Source organism: Hyperolius riggenbachi, chromosome 1 (assembly GCF_040937935.1).
Source record: "Hyperolius riggenbachi isolate aHypRig1 chromosome 1, aHypRig1.pri, whole genome shotgun sequence".
NCBI lineage: Eukaryota > Metazoa > Chordata > Amphibia > Anura > Hyperoliidae > Hyperolius > Hyperolius riggenbachi.
The window spans coordinates 482,412,490-482,432,094 of NC_090646.1; the positions used below are offsets into that span (position 1 = coordinate 482,412,490).

Consider the following 19,605-nt stretch of genomic DNA (forward strand, 5'->3'; position numbering starts at 1 on the left):
TCCTCCTCACTCCACTGCCAGCCAATGCCACCAGCCCAGGTACACTACTATTGAACTTGATTTAAACTTTTTTTATGGGGAAGCGGGCAGAGGGGGGAGCGCTAGCGGAGGGGGTGGGGGGAATTTCCGACCCCCCCCCGCGATCGGGGCATGCTCCCCCCTTATGCCTGCGACCCCATAGGGGGGCCGTATTGCGGCCTGTTCGGCCGAACAGGGCCCTGTTCGCCCGAACAGGGGCCCTGTTCGGCCCTGTTCGGGGGCATACAGAAGTTCGGGGCGAACCCGAACTTAAAAGGCCGAACACCATCAGGTGTTCGGCCGAACTCGAACATCACCCGAACAGGGTGATGTTCTGCAGAACCCGAACAGTGGCGAACACTGTTCGCCCAACACTAGCTCTCACCACCTCCTCTTATGCAAGGCTCCCGCAATTGGTCTGGTTCACAGTCCTTGTGTTATACATGCTGCTCATGCTCCATCCACTCCGCGCTACCCTGGCCTCACAAGCCTGCTGCTCGGTGTCTCCACTCCCAGCATGTAACAACCACGGCTGTCGGGGAACTGGAAGTGACGTCACCGCTCTGCTCATCACTAGCATCGGCCGCCCACCGGCCTTCATCAGATGATAGTGGGCGGCTGTTCCAACCTTCATTAAAAAGTCTTAGCATTCCTTTTCATTTGCATACTCCTCCCACCCGCTGTCTTAAAGCAATATATTCTACTAGTGACAACATCATTGTCCAGGCCGTTCTATTATATGTTGCCAAGTGGAGAGATTCCCTTATGTTGTCTTACATTCTGAATCATTTGACAGTACCCATAATCAGCATGGAATCATCTTTAAAAACACTTCAAATACAATCACCTTGCTGCACATTCTTGCGTATACCATGCAACCAATTCACATGCATCCGCTAGCTAGATAAAACTAAAGCTAACCGTCTGCTGGGCGCATTCAAAACGCTTATGATGTGTAGTTCAATGCTTCCAATCTATCACTTATTCATTGAGGCAAAAAAGGTGCTAGAGGGAGGTCAGAGTTTAAACCATAAGGAATTACAGTGCCTAACCTAAAAATCCAACTTGATTCAATTTGGCAGAGTTTTCTATCCAAGTCCCCTCCTCTCCCAGGGATCTGCATTTTTACAATACCCTTGAACCTTAAACCTTCTGGGTTCTTCTCGTGATTCAACATAAAGTGCAAGCCTAAGGGGCTAGTTTCATCACCTCCAGTGATGTTACATACATGTTGCTGAATCCGTTTTTTAAGCATCTGTGTCGTTTTGCCAACATATTTCAACCCGCATGGGCATGTAATCATATAGACAACATATTTGCTTTCACAGTTTATAAATGATTGTATCTCATATGTTTTCCGTCCTCGTGAGTCCTCAAAACCACTTACTCGGTCACATAGATGGCACACACTGCACCGTCCACATCGATGCATACCAGTCGCATAGATGGTCCGAGCCACATTCGCGTTAATTGTGGCGTAACCGTTCGAAAATCCGATTTGACCAGTATATCGCGAAGATTTTGCGCCCTTTTTGCTGCTAATTTAGGATAATCCCCTACAGCCTCAAGAATTCGAGGATCCAATTGTAGGAGATGCCAGTGTTTGGCCATGGCTTTTCGTAGTTGGTTCCAGTGTGTGCCATACTGCGTCACCAATCTCACGTGATTGTCTCTAGGTTGCTGCTTACTCATGGTTCCCGTCAAAAGGTTCTCTCTAGGGGTTGCATCAGCTCTCTGCCTAGCTCTAGATAGGGTTTCATCATTGTAGCCTCTTCTCTTGAACCGTTCACACATGTCAGATGCTTCTCTCATAGTCGTCCCCGTTTGTACAATTTCTACGTACTCTCATCAATTGTCCTACTGGACTTCTTGTCCTACTGGTCCTACTGGATTTTTAGGTTAGGCACTGTAATTCCTCATGGTTTAAACTCTGACCTCCCTCTAGCACCTTTTTTGCCTCAATGAATAAGTGATAGATTGGAAGCATTGAACTACACATCATAAGCGTTTTGAATGTGCCCAGCAGACGGTTAGCTTTAGTTTTATCTAGCTAGCGGATGCATGTGAATTGGTTGCATGGTATACGCAAGAATGTGCAGCAAGGTGATTGTATTTGAAGTGTTTTTAAAGATGATTCCATGCTGATTATGGGTACTGTCAAATGATACAGAATGTAAGACAACATAAGGGAATCTCTCCACTTGGCAACATATAATAGAACGGCCTGGACAATGATGTTGTCACTAGTAGAATATATTGCTTTAAGACAGCGGGTGGGAGGAGTATGCAAATGAAAAAGGAATGCTAAGACTTTTTAACCTCCCTGGCGGTAAGCCCGAGCTGAACTCGGGCTATGCCGCGCAGGGGGAGATCTCAGCCCCTGGTGGGGCGATTTTTAATCTGTAAATTGCTGTGCGCGCAGCCAGCACTTTGCTAGCCGCGCGCACAGCTTGATCGCCGCCGCTCTGCGGCGATCGGCCGCACGCAGCGGCGAAAGAGGGCCCCCCCCCCCCCGCCAGAGCCCTGCGCTGCCCGGACCAATGAGTTCCGGGCAGCGCTATGGGCTGGATCGGAGGTGTCTGACGTCAGGACGTCGGCTGACGTCCATGACGTCATCCCGATCGTCGCCATGGCGACAGGAGAAGCCAAACAGGGGAACGCGTTGTATACGCGTTCCCCTGTTTGCTATAGATGCCGGCGACGATCGCACTAGAGGGACACATGCGCCCTCTAGTGGTGTTTCATGTAGCTACCACTCTGGTAGCTTTACATGAAACAAAAAAAAAAAATTAAAAAAAAATTTTTTTTGCCAATTTGGCAAAAAAAATTAACCGCCAGGGAGGTTAATGAAGGTTGGAACAGCCGCCCACTATCATCTGACGAAGGCCGGTGGGCGGCCGATACTAGTGATGAGCAGAGCGGTGACGTCACTTCCAGTTCCCCGACAGCCGTGGTTGTTACACGCTGGGAGCGGAGACACCGAGCAGCAGGCTTGTGAGGCCAGGGTAGCGCGGAGTGGATGGAGCATGAGCGGCATGTATAACACAAGGACTGTGAACCAGACCAGTGTTCTCCCCAGAGCCTTTTAACTGGGCGGAGCGCCCGGCTGGTGGTCAGTCCCCGCCCGGCTGCTGTGATCACTCCCTGTCAGCAGCGTATTTGCCGTCCTCCACACTCGTCCAGCACAGCACAGTGCTCAGCGGCTGTGGCATTGGAGCTGGCCCGCTGTCACTCTAACACAATCTCCGCCCTCCTCCTCAGCTCCTGATTACAAAGCAAGACCGCGGGAGCTTTGAAGGAGTCGGAGCACTCAGAGAAAGAACTGAGAGAGAACGTGGGCTTGCTGTGTTCCCTCTGATGAGTCACTCACTAATCTGCCTGAGTGAGTAGTGCAGAGAACGGCTCTCCTCCTATCTTCCCATCATGGCCATGCAGGACATTTCCCAGCACGTGCCCCAGCCTCCCCTGATCAGAGGTCACAGCACAGAGAACAGCGTGGAGCGGTGCTCGTTCATGCCGGGGAGAGCAGCAGCAGGGCAGATGGTTATATGATAGCAGTAATGGTCCCCCAGCAAGGGAATCCTTGTGATGACTGTCAGCTGCCGTCTCTGTGCTACCAAGACAGGTATTAAACAACTTTACAGCCACTACTGCTTCCCTTCCCCCACTGCTCTGCCAGAGAGGTTACATAGCTAGCTGTCCTGGACATCAGTCTGCCGACTTCCTGCAGTGTGCTGTGCACTCACAAACATTTTCTTTTCTGCATTAGTCTGTCTCCCTCTTACACATTTATCTCTCACACACTTTCTCCCTCTTTTTTTCTTTCCCCTTTCCCAGTCCTTTTCACACACATTCTCTCTGTCCCTCAAAGACAATCTATCTTCCTCCCAGACACTCACACTTATTCCTCTTCCCTTCAGTTTGCATTCACTTCTTCTACTCCACCCCCCCCCCCCCTCTGTCCTCTATATACTGTATTTCCTGTATACAGTATGTATGTTTGTTTACCAGTGCTTGATTTTTAGGAGAAGCCACAGCACAAACATTTTCCTTTGTAGTGCATGCTGTTTAGCCATAGACAAACAACAAGCATGTCTACACTGGGTTTGCTACTGCTATGACAGCCAAAACTATTGTGAGACTTTTTGAATTAGATAACAAAACAGTCTGTGGGGATGTGTGGTTTTGGGCCTAAATTAGTCACCCTGTCTACAGCCCCTTTCTGGTATCAATCCGGCTTTGGCAGCACTTTATCGGATTGCACATCAAAACGGCACCATTCAGTGCAAGATGCCTTTCTCCATTAGCATCACTTAGTAATCCTCTCTCCCTATCGGAAATGCCTAGCATGATTACCTCACCAGGTAACAACCAGCGTGCTCCACCTACTCTTCTCCCCAGCATGATCCTCCCTGTCCATTCTCACCTATTAGTAGCAGACATCACCCTCTTTCCCCACCCATCGTGACCATAATTTCCCACCCGGCTACTTTTTCATGCCACCCGGCTGGAAAAAAAATTCTGGTGAGAACACTGCAGACCAATTGCGGGAGCCTTGCATAATAGGAGGTGGTGAGAGCCCTCGTTGGCAAACTCTAATACGTTGCTTTGCATGAACTAACGCTGACAACAACCACAAGCGCTTACTAACAAGCCCTAATACAGCCTGCCAGCAGGGTGAATATTGCTCCCAAGTATTGACAACACGGCATACTGCTGCCACAAAAGGGATTCTGTAGCTCTGGAGCACTAATGTGAACTGTCCAATAATAGCAGACCGTGTGTGCTACTCCCGAGAGTAATAGGACTACCCTATTGTGTGTATGCGGTGGTGATGATGGTCCTCAATGAGTGACACAGCCGGCTGTTAGTCAGCTTAGGACAGAAACTGCAGATCTGCTCTTTTAATGGGTTTTGGGGGGATTTGTACTAGCAATTTTTGAATAAAGTGAATTTGTATAGTAGACAGTGGCGTATTGATATTTTGCACTTTAGGATTACATGTTCTCCACTGGCTCCCCGTTAAGAGTATACAAGGTGTATAGTTTTGGCGCAGTACATTAAAGAGAGGGGAGGTAGGATTGTGATAATGGGCTGTATTGCACTGAAGGGAGAGCAGGTACGATTGTGATAATGGGCTGTATTGCACTGAAGGGAGGGCAGGTAGGATTGTGGTGATAGGCTGTATTGCACTGAAGGGAGGGCAGGTAGGATTGTGATAATGGGCTGTATTGCACTGAAGGGAGGGCAGGTAGGATTGTGATGATAGGCTGTATTGCACTGAAGGGAGGGCAGGTAGGATTGTGATGATAGGCTGTATTGCACTGAAGGGAGGGCAGGTAGGATTGTGATAATGGGCTGTATTGCACTGAAGGGAGGGCAGGTAGGATTGTGATAGGCTGTATTGCACTGAAGGGGAGGGCAGGTAGGATTTTGGCAGTAATACAACTGCCTACTATTTCCTTGCTCGTCTTGTGAGATCCTGTGTATATCTGTGGGCTTCATGTGAGTTGAGCCTGTGTTTCTTTGTTTTTGCAGGGCTTGACTGATCGGCCTGGCCCTTGAGCTCATCACATGCAGTTTGTTAGCTTAAATAGCTGATTAAAGGATACCACAGCCCAAAGGCTGTGGTAAAATCAAAGTTGCAATGTGGAGGGAAAGAAAGATACATACTTACCGCTTCCCTCGTTCCCTGCCGACGGGTCCCGCTCATCTGTTACAGCTCCCGGTACCGACCCGACTCTCCTGACCCTTCACCCGGACATACTGTGCTGCGCATGCGCAGTATGTCACTATACTCTTCGCTTCTGCCGTCGCATCGTGACGGCAGAAGTACGGACACTCCCCCGCCTCCTCCTCTCCCAGCGTGTGCGCTCCAATCTAAAGCTAGCATGACATGCTGGCTGGAGTTCGCACTGGGATAATCGATGTGGAGAGAACGGAGGGGGAGTAAGTTAAAAAAAAGACACTGCCGGCTGGAGGGAGGGAGGGAGTGAGTGGGCGGGCGAGTGGGCGGGCAGGCAGCGAGTGGGCGGCGAGCAGGCAGCGGCAGTACAGCCCAACCATTCTGTACATAGATGCAATGACATCTATGGTACAGCGAGAAAATTATCCCCACATTTATCTCTGCATATGTGCATGTATATACATGTGTGTACATGTATATATACACATGTATATACATGCACATATGCAGAGATAAATGTGGGGACAATTTTCTCGCTGTACCATAGATGTCATTGCATCTATGTACAGAATGGTTGGGCTGTACTGCCGCTGCCTGCTCGCCGCCCACTCGCTGCCTGCCCGCCCACTCTCCCGCCCACTCACTCGCTCCCTCCAGCCGGCACTGTTTTTTTTTTTCTTAATTTACCCCCCCTCCGCTCTCTCCACATCGATTATCCCAGTGCGAACTCCAGCCAGCATGTCACGCTAGCTTTAGATTGGAGCGCACACGCTGGGAGAGGAGGAGGCGGGGGAGTGTCCGTACTTCTGCCGTCACGATGCGACGGCAGAAGCGAAGAGTATAGTGACATACTGCGCATGCGCAGCACAGTATGTCCGGGTGAAGGGTCAGGAGAGTCGGGTCGGTACCGGGAGCTGTAACAGATGAGCGGGACCCGTCGGCAGGGAACGAGGGAAGCGGTAAGTATGTATCTTTCTTTCCCTCCACATTGCAACTTTGATTTTACCACAGCCTTTGGGCTGTGGTATCCTTTAAGTGAACCAGCATTTGTTGTTCTTTTTGTGAAAAGGCTATTATATTTCTGTCCATAGGATTATGGCAGATGTAATTTTCTGCTTATTCAAACACATTATAGTGAAGCATTATGGTGCATGACTGTATAACCCAGGCATGGGCAAACTTGGCCCTCCAGCTGTTAATTAACTACTAGTCCCTCAATGCATTTGACTGTGGCTGTAAGACTCTTGCAATGCATTGTCTGTCTTTTAGTTCCTTAAAGAGAGACTGAAGTGAGAATAAATCTCGCTTCAGACCTCTGAGTTAGCAGGGGCATGTGTGCCCCTGCTAAAACGCCGCTATAGCGCGGCTTAACGGGGGTCCCTTCACCCCCAAATCCCCCTCCGTAATGCGGGGGAGCGCTTCCTGGTTGGGGCAGGGCTAACCGCCGCAGCCCTGCCCCACGTGCGTCTGTCAGCGCGTATCTCCGCCTCTCCCCGCCCCTCTGTCTTCCTTCACTGAGAGGGGTGGGGGAGAGGCGGCAATGCGCCGCTGACAGACGCGACTGGAGGCAGGGCTGCAGCCGTTAGCCCTGCCTCCAGGAGCGACCAAATGCACGACCAAGTCGTGCTGGGGTGGGTTTGGGGGTGAAGGAACCCCCTTTGTGCGGCGCGATAGCGGCGGTTTAGCAGGGGCACACGTGCCCCTGCTAACTTTAAAGAGAAACTCCAACCAAGAATTGAACTTTTTCCCAATCAGTAGCTGATACCCCATTTTACATGAGAAAGACAATGATTTTCACAAACAGACCATCAGGGGGCGCTGTGTGACTGATTTTGTGCTGAAACCCCTCCCACAAGAGGCTCTGAATACCGCGGTACTGCTGGCAAACTGCCACAATGTAACAATGTTCAGAGACAGGAAATAGCTGTTATTAGCTGTCTAACAGACAGAGCAGCTAGAAACAGCTAAATAACCTGCCCACAGTAACAATGTCACCATGTAATAAATGTCAGAACGTGAATCTGGGAGAGGAAAGATTTTACAATGAGCAAACACTGACTAAATCATTTATACATAATTATGGTAAAAAATGAAGCACTTTTTTTACTACATTTTCACTGGAGTTCCTCTTTAAGCTCTGAAGCGAGATTTATTCTATATGTTAAATTCAAACATTTCCACAAAAAGGAAATTATAGCTATCGTTTTAAATGATGAAGAAATAGTTTTCAAGGCCTTTATTTTGTTCAGTTAATACAGAAATATCTTTAGAATTGAATATTATGGTTTTTACAATACCTTTTGATGAGGTTCACTGTGATATCTTCTTATCCACAGGCAATCAAAGGTGCGTCTCACCATGTATATGCAGACCAGCCTAGTATCTTCAATGAGGTGGTTGAAGAAATTTGCAATGAAGTGGATTGAGAATACCTCTTGCCATCCAGAAATAATGAAGAGCTTCTGGTGTGTGATGGGACACAAGGGGCATATACACTGACTTGCTAATATCATATGCCTAACTGGCTCACATTTGAGCTCTGTTCTTTAGACTACATAGCATAGAGCACATATATGTATTAATTACAGTATATTCCTCACAATGCCACACATTGATGTGGTGATCTAGAACAGCACCTGGTGCCCTCTTCTGGTGATATTCACCAACTGCCCAGATGTTCTATTGTAGCATCAAGTAATTTACATAAATAACCACATTTTGGGTACATTCTGTTGAAAGATTGTCTTTCAGCAATTTAAGTAAAATGATTTGGTTAAATAAGCAAAAACCGTGAATGTTCGACCATTATGTGCCATTGAAGAATTTCAGTGCGTAAAGTGCACAGAAAGCTGTAATAGGAAATTGTCTTTATACATATACTTTGTGGAGCAAAAAAAAAGTTGTGGTTATGTATGGTACCAGAATAACACTTGTCATTGTCACTGGTAAGCAGTACAAGAGTAGAGGCTTATAATTGCATACTTTTCAGAATCCTGTGGATTACACCTTTTACCTTTAATTATTGTCAGAGCTACCTCTTTTTTTTATGTGGTAAGGATTTGTTTCTACCATAAAGGTAAACTCTTTATCAAGAGTAGTGTTCCAGTATGTGCCATTTAATTATATTTGACAGTCAAGGTTTTTTTTTTTTTATCATAAATGATATCCCTGTATCTGTAGCAGCATACTTAAGGATTACCAAAATGCTAAAATGTTACACACACACACACACACTTTTTCTTTAACTCCACAAACCCATAGAACTTAAAGTGTACTTGAGGAAACATGTGACATGCAAAACCTATTGATAACAAGGCTGTTTATCATGTTTTTTTCTGCCTGAATAGTTCATTTTCAGGCATGCAAGTGACAGCTTATCTCTTGTAGTACCTTGTCAGGAACATGGTAATCATCACAGACAAGGAAATTGCAGCCATAAAAATTTTCCTGGCAGAATATGTCTGAGAGTAGGGAAGAGATAGAAAAAGGGCAATAGTTCATGTTAACTCGGGTATACTTTAGATGCTATGGATTGCTGCATTACATTAGATTGTAGCTCCTTATACCACCTGGCTTTATAAAACCTTGTAAGAAATTCTTGCTGTTTGGGACTGGATTTAGCAATAGGTAAAACTTAATTAGCACATCTTCTTTTAGGCCTGGTGCACACCAAAAACCGCTAGCAAATCCGCAAGATTTTGAAATGCTCTTTTTCTGTAGCGTTTTAGCTAGCATTTTGCGGTTTTGTGAAGTGTTTTTGGTGTAGTAGATTTTATGTATTGTTACAGTAAAGCTGTTACTGAACAGCTACTGTAACAAAAACCACCTGGCAAACCGCTCTGAAGTGCCGGTTTTTCAGAGCGGTTTGCGTTTTTCCTATACTTAACATTGAGGCAGAAACGCATCCGCAATCCAAAATCTGCAGCAGCCCGGGAGTATGCGTTTCTACGAAACGCCTTCCGCTCTGGTGTGCACCAGCCCATTGAAATACATTACCCTAGCGGATCCGCAAGCGGAATCGCAAACCGCAGCCGAACCGCTCTGGTGTGCACTAGGCTATAGTGATCACTGTAAGTAGGCTAAATCAGGGATGACTGAAATTCTGCATCAGCACTGGGTGGACTTCCATGTATATACATGGGGAACATTCAGCCTGTGACTTGGCTGTTTGCAGCAATCAGGTTCATTCAGTGCCAAAATCTGAACCTGAATAACACTAGTCGTAAGACTCTTCAGGTACTATCTAAACTGTTCAACTAGTCCAGTAATGGATATGAAAAACAAGAATTTTTTTTTTGCGCAGGACTGTTGAGAAACTTAGACACTGAAGCGAAAAAATATAATATAATGAATTGGTTGTGTACTATGAATAATTACTAGAAGATTAGGAGCAAAGAAAATATTCTCATATTTTTATTTTCAGGTATATAGTGTTTTTTTCTAACATTGCATCATTCTATAATATGTGCAGATTACACAACACTCAGCATTCAAAATTATTCTTTCAGAGCAGTCTGTGAACTAATGACCTCATCTGGCAGAGAAAAAGTAAATAGTTCAATAACAGTTGAGATAATAAAAGTCAGAAAACAGCCCTCTCCACGACTTTGAAAGTCGTAGAGCTTAATTACTTTTTTGCATAGAGATAACAACTGGAGTTTCTTAACTCTTCCTGTACTGAAAACTATTAGACTGATGTATCTGATCTTAATGTTTTATTTCTTAGCTGTACTACACATACAAATCAAAATATCATAATTTTTTTTCGCTTCAGTGTCTTTTTAAACTGGGGTTTGCCTCCTGTGGCCTCTGCTAATGTACATTTCTCACTGTCCATCTTGTTAGTTACTGTCTTGTAGGCATAACCACTAGGTAACAATGGCTACTGCCTGATCAAAATATATGCAAAGTTTAATTCCTGGGCATGGTTCTGGTTTAAGAAGGACAAAATAATAAAAAAAAGACGGTTAGGTCTTGATAATGTAGCATGCAGTAACTGTAGCCTGAAGTTTCTGATCTAAATCTGAAAGATCATTCTAGGTTTTGTAAAATGTATGAATTGTTTATTATAAACCACACAATTCTGGTTCATGGAAAGCTCATAAAAGTCTGAAAACAAATGTTAGAGGGAATCCTAACTGAGAGGGATGTGGATGTTTCCTTTTAAACAATACCAGTTGCTTGACAGTATTGCTGATCTCTTTGGCTGCAGTAGTGGCTGAATCAAGCATGCACCTTATCCAGTCTGACTTCAGTCAGAGCACCTGATCTGCATGCTTGTTGAGGGGCTGTGACTAAAAGTATTAGGCTGGGTTCACATATGACATAGTGTGAAAAAATATTTTCGGATGGTGCGTTTGTGATTTGCTATTAAGTGTTTGCTGCTTTTTTATGCATATGCATTTTCTTGCATGTGTTTTAATGCGTTTGTGGTTCTCTAATGCAAAATGCATGGAGAATGCAAATTTGTGGTTGTCTAGTGGAAACATATCACAGTTCTATACTTTTTATTGAAAAATGCATTAAAAAACACAATGCATATGCGTCACCATAGACTTTCATTATGTGCGTTTTGGCAGCCAGCCTGCATATTGTGCAACACTACCAGCATCTGCAGAATGCTTGCTGTAAATCGCAAGTGCAATGCTGGTACTTCTGATTCCCATAGACATTGCTGCATACAACGCAGAGTTTCCTGCTCTGTTAGCGTTTCTGCCATGTGTGCACCCGGCCTCAGACACAGGAACAGCAGGACAGTCAGGCAACTGGTATTTTAAAAGGAAAAAATCCATATCCTTCTCAGTTTAGGTTCCCTTTAAATCTTATGTTGGTATTTATTAATTCATTATTCCACTTATATGCCTTTTAAAGCTGTACCCCAGACAGCAACCCAAAATAAGTAGACCCTGTTCAAAGCCTCTTTGGGGTCAGTTCAGAGAGCATGTCAGGCATTTGAAATTGTCTTTGAAAAAAAAAAACACTGATGTGATTTTTTTTTTTTTTCATGCTGACTGCAAGGATAGCATATCAAGCAGCTATTTGTAAAGATGGCTGTGGAGTAGTTAAGAATATGGAACAGCCGTACACCTAACCTAATGAGGATCTATTAAAACTAAAGCACATTTGTTTAATATTTTCATCAATCTAGGATGTTCTTTTCTTCAGATTGAGTGGGGTGGGGAGCTGAAGGCGAGCAAATGTAGAGTTTGTGGGCTTTAGCTGTTCTCAAAAGAAACCAGTTGTTACAATTTCAAATGTCGTACATTCTTTCTGCATTAACGCTTATATATAGGCTAGGCATAATATATGTAATTTTTTATTAAAATGTGCTGTTATATTGGCTTTAAAAGTCTCCTTAAAGCTTAGAGTACCTAATCCTTAATAGAATGATTAATCCCTGTGACCAGGCACGTACATAGATCAGAGTTCTGTAAGTACCCCGAGAGACACCGAGTTTATTGTGCAGAAACTATGTATGGATCTACCCGACACAGTCTGGAAGATTATAGTTACTTATTTGTAAGTAAGCGTTGAGTCTTTCAAGGGCAGACTTTTTTTTTTCCTCTCCGCCCTCCAAAAGGAAGTAGTATGTGATCTTGATTAAGGAAAGCATGCATGTGTACAGCAGGAAATAAGGCAGTCCGTTCATGCTTTACCTGCTAGATCGGTGATCTGCAAACTTGGCTCTTCAGCTGTTTAGGATCTACATTTCCCGCAATGCAGTTTAACAGCCACTGTCATAATTCATAAAGTCAAATGTATTGTGGGACTTTTAGTTCCTTAACAGCTGGAGAGCCAAGTTTGCAGATCACTGTGCTAGATCATTTTGTACATCTGACCAGGGCTGTAGAGTAGGAGTCGGAGCAATTTTGGGTGCCTGGAGTCGGGGGAAAATACAGACTCCTAATGAATTTAAACTGTAAAATAGAAAATATGATAAATGTTCTATTTCTCAAATAGTCATAATTTATACATACAGTAATAGCTTTGCTTAGTCCACAAAAATTAAACAAACCAAAATTCGTTTCTTGTGCTGCTTCAATAAAGCAGTCCCCGTATTTTTAAAGTCAGATATACATATCTGATTGACTATATATATGATGTGTACACAGGAATCTCTTATATATACTAAATAACCTCTATGCTGTAAGAATAAAGCCTGATGTGTAGCTGTGTCACTAATCAAGATGGTCAGTGACATGGAAATCATTCTGCGTTGATGCTGATTTATACAAATGTATGCACTCTCTTTGCTCATTAAATCAAATCATTTAATATGTTGTTAAAATTTGGTGACTACGAATTAAAGGGTACCTGAGACGGATGAAAAGAAGTTTTATACATAACTGGAGCTTTTTCCTTCCCCCTTCAGGACAATCAGTCCCTCGCTGGATCTTCTGCTATGAGTCCCGGTAATTCAGCCAGTCAGCGCAGTCCGGCCGTTTGCCGCTCCTACAGCCAGGAGCATTCTACTCCTGCGCAATAGTGCTGCGCAGGTGTAGTACACTCCCGGCAGCGGAGTGTGTGCATGCGCTCTATGCCAGACTGGCTCAAGTACCTAGACTCAGCAGAAGATCCAGGTGGCGGAGGAGGACAGCGAGGGACTGATTAGCCTGAAGGGGGCTGGAGGAAGTCCCAGGTCAGAGCAGTGCTTTTCAGCGCTGCTAGATTTGGGCGCAGCCATAGACTATAAAGGGATTCAGTCTATAGCGGCGCTCAGTGAGTAACGTCGGTGCCATCAGAAGACGGAGCCGAGGTTGCTTAAAAATCATAATAATTCGGCTTCCAGCAATCGCTGGAAGCCGAATTATTTCATTCCCCCACTCCATGGCGGCCTGGAGGGGGAATAGTAATTAGTTTGGCCCGGACTTGTGCAGAAGCAGGACTAGCCATATAACAGCTTGATCCTGCGCCCAAGTCTACCGGTGCCGAATTCAAATGTACTCGCCCCAGGTATGTATAAAACTTTAATTTCTTCTCTCAGGTTTACTTTGTTACACAGTAGTACTATACTCTACATATGCACTCCCCACAGAGCTGCAGGGAATCTACTGAGAATGTTGTGCACATTTAACACAGTGATGTTGTTTGTCACCCATAAACCTCGTTCAGATTGTGCATGAAGAATGTGTAATAAAGGAAGAATCTCATTCCCCTGCAGAGTACCTGCACATCACTCTTACATGTACCCACAGTCACATTGCCTAGGACCTGATAGATGTTCTTTGTTCCGGTCTGTACCTTCTACAAGTACTCTTACCAAGGACTAGTTTTAGTCTATGACTAAATGGTTTAAATATAGTAGTCTACATATCCTTCTCACTTCAGTTGTCTTTTAAAATTCCTAAGCATTGGCAGTTAAGGCCCCGTTCACACTTGCGGTTCTCTGCCAAACGGACCGGATGACCGGATCCGGATCGGAACCGTACGGTTCTGATCCAGATCCAGTCAGTTTGCATCAGGTGTTCATCAGGATGCGATCTGGATCAGTTTGGCAAAAGATAGTAGAAAAGGAATAAAAATGTTGGGGTCTGGGAGGTCAGCAGAAGGTGGACCTGTGGAATCAGGCCCTCCGCTGTTTAGCACTCACCTCCACCTCCGACATACTGCCAACATCTCCAGCACGTTTAAAATCACTGCTGCTCCACTCCAAAATGCTTGCCCATGTGTCCCCATCCAAAATCGCCACTTCAATACGCATAGGAAGTGGAGTAGAACATCTGGATTTTTAGCCAGTGTGTTATGCGCTCTCCGGTTCTCATTGGTTTGTATTGGCCGGATGGTGCAGTCCGGCTCCGCTCCGGATACGGCTGCCGGAGGAGCCGGACCAAAAAATAGCGCATGTTGGGTCTTATGCCGGAGTCTGGGTCCGGTCGAAACGGACGCATAGGCTTTCATTGCTATGCCGTGCGTCCGTTCCGTCCGTTCTGCATGCGGTCCGGCTTCGGCACGGCGATTCCGGATGGCGACCCCTAATGTGAACCGGGCCTAAGAGATGAATTTCATGTTACATACTTTCAATCAACAAGATTGTAATATGCAAATTAGGAGTCTGAGTCGGTGGAATCCTAAACTGAGGAGTTTGAGTCGGTGGATGTTTGTGCCAACTCCGCAGCCCTGCATTTGACTACCATCAAATCTTTACCTAGTTGTATGCCCCTTTAACACTTAACAGAATATACTTGCATCGTGCTAGATCAGCGCCAGGCAAACTATGGTCTACATGAGCTGTAAATCTGGCCCAAGGTGGCAGGATTCCTCCTCCCCTCCCTCTCTTTGCAGAGTTGCGAGCAAGCGATAAGTAGGGATTAACACTCACCTGATCGCCACTCCCAGCGTCACGTCTCCATGGCCACAGGGCATCACATGACGTAGTTGGGACATGCCAGCATATACGCTGGCAGTCAGGGCTATGCTAGATTGTGATTTTTGTTTGTCGCACAATTAACCACTTAAGCCCGAAGGGTTGAAATTTAACATCCGAGCAACTTTCACCCCCCCATTCATTTGCCAATAACTTTATCACTACTCATCACAATTATTTGATCTATATCTTGTTTTTTCCACCACCAATTAGGCTTTCTGTGGGGGGTACATTTTGCTAAGAGCCACTTTACTGTAAATGCATTTTAACAGGAAGAAAAAGAAAAAATGGAAAAAATTCATTATTTCTCAGTTTTCAGCCATTATAGTTTTAAAATAATACATGCCTCCATAATTAAAACTCACGTATTGTATTTGCCCATATGCCCCGGGTATTTCACCGTTAAAATTATGTCCCTATCACATTGTATGGCGACAATATTTTATTTGGAAATAAAGGTGCATTTTTTTCCGTTTTGCGTCCATCACTGTTTAGAAGCCCATCATTTATTAAATCATATTGATATACTCCTTTGACATGAATATTTAAAAAGTTCAGACCCTTAAGTAACTGTTTTTTTTTTTATTATTGTAATTTTTTTTTTTTTAATTTAAACTTGTATGTTGGTATTTTTTGGTGTGGGAGGTAAACAAGTGTTTTTTATATATTTATAGGTTTAGTCTTAAAACTTTTTTTTGGGGGGGTGTAATTTGCTATTTGGCCAGAATCAAAAAGTCCTGGGAGCGATCGATCTCGCTCCCAGGCAGAAGAAAGGAGACCAGAGCTCAGAAAAGCCGCAGCGTCTGAAGAGACGCTGTCTGCTTTTCTCCGGGGGGGTCCGATCAGCGAAAGGGATTTATAATCCCTTTCACTGATCGTTGGGCTAGCGGCCAGTAGCGGGGGGCGCACGGGGGGACCCGCGGGAGTGCGCGCAGCCCAACTGGACGAGAAATCTCGTCCAGTTGGGCTTAAGTGGTTAATCTATTTCTATGGCATCACATTGAAATTACGTTTCATGCAAATTTGTCAGATATTTCTGTCTTTAAAGAAAACCCGTACTGAAAAAAAGTTCCCCTGGGGGGTACTCACCTCAGTAGGGGGAAGCCTCTGGACCCTATCGAGGCTTTCTCCGTCCTCCTGTGTCGCACGGCGGTGTCGCTGCAGCCCACGGAACGCACAGGCGACAATTTGTCGGCCTGTGCAATATCTACAGTTTTTGGCTCCAGCGGGGGCGCTGTTGCGGCTCTTGGCATGGAGATAGGCAAAAATAGCCGATCTCCGCTCTACTGCGCAGGCGGCTTGCGCCTGCGCAGTAGAGCGGCCCGATGGAGATTGGCTATTTTCGCCTATCTCCATGCAGAGAGCAGATACTGCGCCTGCGCTGGAGCCAAGGAGGTAAATATTTACATCACCACCGCTCCGGGAGGATTTTCTCCACCTTTGTGGGACAGAGGAGGATGGGGGAAGCCTCAATAGGATCCGGGGGCTTCCCCCACCCGAGGTGAGTACGCCCCAGGGGAGGTTTATTCATTACAGATTTTCTTTAACACTGCCAGCAGTGCTACTTTTTTTTTTTTTTAAATTTGTATTTTTTGCATGTGATATCCATGTAATTAAGGGCTTTTTCACAGTGCGACATTAAAGTTGCACGTTAAAACGACACTTAACGCTACCTTTTCTACTGTATATGCTGTATGCGTTGGTAACGCTGCAGTGTGACTTTTTGGCCATGTTACGTTGTTAGTTTGCGGTGCAACTTTAACGTCGCATCAAACCGCAACGTCCTGGTGTGAAAGTAGCCTAAATGTAAACCCAGAAAGTTTGCAATCAGTATGCAAAAAATTAATGTGTGAATTTGAAGTTAATTATTTACAGTAAGCTACCATGTAAACTGACTTCATTGGTATGCATGGAAGACTGCAATGTAAAAAAATGGCATATGAAATGTGTAAAATTAAAAAAAAAACAACCAAAGGCATTTGGCACTGAAATTTCAAACCGCAGAATTGACAAATAAAAAAAAAAAAAACCAGCCAGAAATCACGGGGATAAGTGTAAAGACTGGTCTTGTGTGACACAAGCAATTTTTACCAAGGAGCAGTAAACGTATTAATACAGCAGCAAATAAAAGGCATGTGACCATGTGAAACACTAGTCCTATGCTATTTATTGCTGCATTCAATCATTGCTCATCACAAAGATTGCCTGATTAACTTGGGATCCTTTTTAAACTCCTACCTCGGTTATGTATTATAGCCTGTTCTCTATTGCACACTGCACATTTTACAATCTCAGGCATTGTATTTTCACAGAGTGCCTTGGAGCTCTGGATACTTCAGGAGTAAAGTTTTTAAAAGCACTGCTGTAGAATATACACACTAAGGCTATGACCGCACTTGCCAGTACTGGTCCTTTTATAGGTTAACTAGCAAAAATGCCAGGCCACAGCTGTGATTTATCCCCCCACAGCACTCACCCGCAACATGCGTGCACACACCTGCGTGTGGCCTAGCACCCTTTTTGGGGGGGGGGGGGGGGATTTTGGTGCATGCTGTGCACACGCCTGAACGTGGCCCCCCCCCCTCAGCTGTGCCACCCATGCATACCAGGCACAACGGGGCGGATACATGGTAACAGGGACTGAGGATGATGCAGGGACAGCGCTTTTAATATAGGGATTTAACGGATATTCATTAATATAAAACTAGTTTATTGATTACCTTTGAATATTTCATATATAGACTACACAGACTTCAAGAAATTATAACTTAAGATAATATCCATTAACAGATTTATACTTAACAGACTTGTTCAATCTGGTTAGCCAGGCTGCCACAATGCATGTTACTATTGTAAAAAAAATAAAACCTACTACTAGATATAATTGGTACATATGAAAGATTTAATATTTGGCTGCATCACAAACGACTTTTTTCTAATGTAAAAACTAAGGATGACAAGTTAGATGCAAATCTTTAGTTGATTCAGAATTATGCAAATGTATGCATCATGAACATGTACCAATGGGATTCCAATTGAATTTGGTTAATTTTCACGTTGCGCGATTGAGTACATAATTTGCGTAATCCTGCATCAACTCTACATTAAGGGTTTTATGCAAATAATTCAGAACTCAAAGTAGTAGGACATTCTTTATGGAAATTTCATAGTTTCCTGGTCTACATTGTGGTAAAAATGAATTTCCTTGTTGCCAGCATACGTCTTGCAAGACGCCATACCAACACTTGTGCAATGCAAGAACACATCCGAATACCTCCAGCTGTGCCATGCATGGCTATAGGGATTTGCATGCGTGATGCATTTTTTTTCTTGCTGCATGCTGTCCATTTTATTCCCCTGCAAGCAAGTTGGACAGCAGCCTATTAATGTTAATAGGCTGCAATTTCCCATCCAAACTTGCATGCGAGGAAATTAATGGGAATCACAGCAGTGGAAACGGACTCTTGCCTGAATAATTCTGCATCAGGCAGAATTTAACAACCCAGTGTTTTTGCTGTATGTATGAAATATTATTCTGAGCACTCTGCATAACCCAAGCTAGGATAAATGTGCCACTCAAATGTAATGCTTTCCAAGCCAAATTAGGTAGAGTGCTTCTTTATGTATTATATTTGGCAGTCTTATCAGTGCGCTGCTAATTTTACCAAGTTGGTTGCATTATTTTTGTTTTAATGGCTCTCATTTAAAGTGAGAAAATTACATTAAAATGGGCTATACCACTGAGCAATTTAACAGCATAGAGGATCTATGTTTAAAGAATAGAGGTTTATAAGCCAGAAACAGAAAACGAATGCACTTAAATGTTTTGAGGTATCAATTGTTATTATAATTCTGGTTCTTTATAGTGTTTGTAGCTTATGGTAAGAGAAGAAGCCAGCGATGAAGTGATTTATATATAGATGCAAGGAAAGCTGGAAAATGGAGCAGTTATACAGTCAATGAGAATCTGCTCCATTTTATCTGACTTTATTAGCACCACTGTAATTAAACTTTTTAATATTTGCATTTTGATTAGAAAACACACTTTTCTTAATTTGAGGTGTCATGGTGCATTGTTTCACTAACTTTATATTGATTTCTTTTTAAATAAAGCCTTGAAACCATATGCATTTGTCAGTTTGTTTTTTCTTTTCTCAGCATCCTTCGGAATGGCAACTGCTCCATCCCGTGTGGGAGCACAAGTCAGAAAGCTTTAAAGTGTACCAGAGCTGTAGCAATAAAAATAAATCAATACTTTCCCGGGGCTTCCTCCAGCCCCATAAGCACATGCGAGTCCAACGCCGTCCTCACGTGGTCTGCTGTTTAGCCACAATCAGCCAGGGTAACTGGCTCAGTTGCATCAGTCGTGGTCTTCTGTGTATGGGTGGGAGGTCCACGCATACGCAGAAGACCACGGCTGATAGCAGCTGCACGGCATACAGCAGGAGAACGGCAAGGGACTCGCATGTGCATATGGGGGTGGAGGAATTCCCAGGAAAGTATTGATTCTCTCTAAGCTACAGCTCTGGCTTCCTTT

General features: G+C 44.3%; 1 protein-coding gene across 4 annotated transcripts in view; it reads left to right on the forward strand.

The window, feature by feature from the left end:
- Positions 1-19,194, forward strand: part of ABHD4 (abhydrolase domain containing 4, N-acyl phospholipase B) — a 111,902-nt gene extending 92,708 nt beyond the window's left edge. For all 4 annotated transcript variants that reach the window (XM_068241864.1, XM_068241845.1, XM_068241873.1 and 1 more), the window contains one exon: positions 8,041-19,194. In XM_068241864.1, the coding sequence (XP_068097965.1) occupies positions 8,041-8,130 (90 nt within the window). In that variant the 3' untranslated portion in view covers positions 8,131-19,194. The remainder of the gene's footprint in view (positions 1-8,040) is intronic.
- The last annotated feature ends 411 nt before the right edge of the window (positions 19,195-19,605 follow it).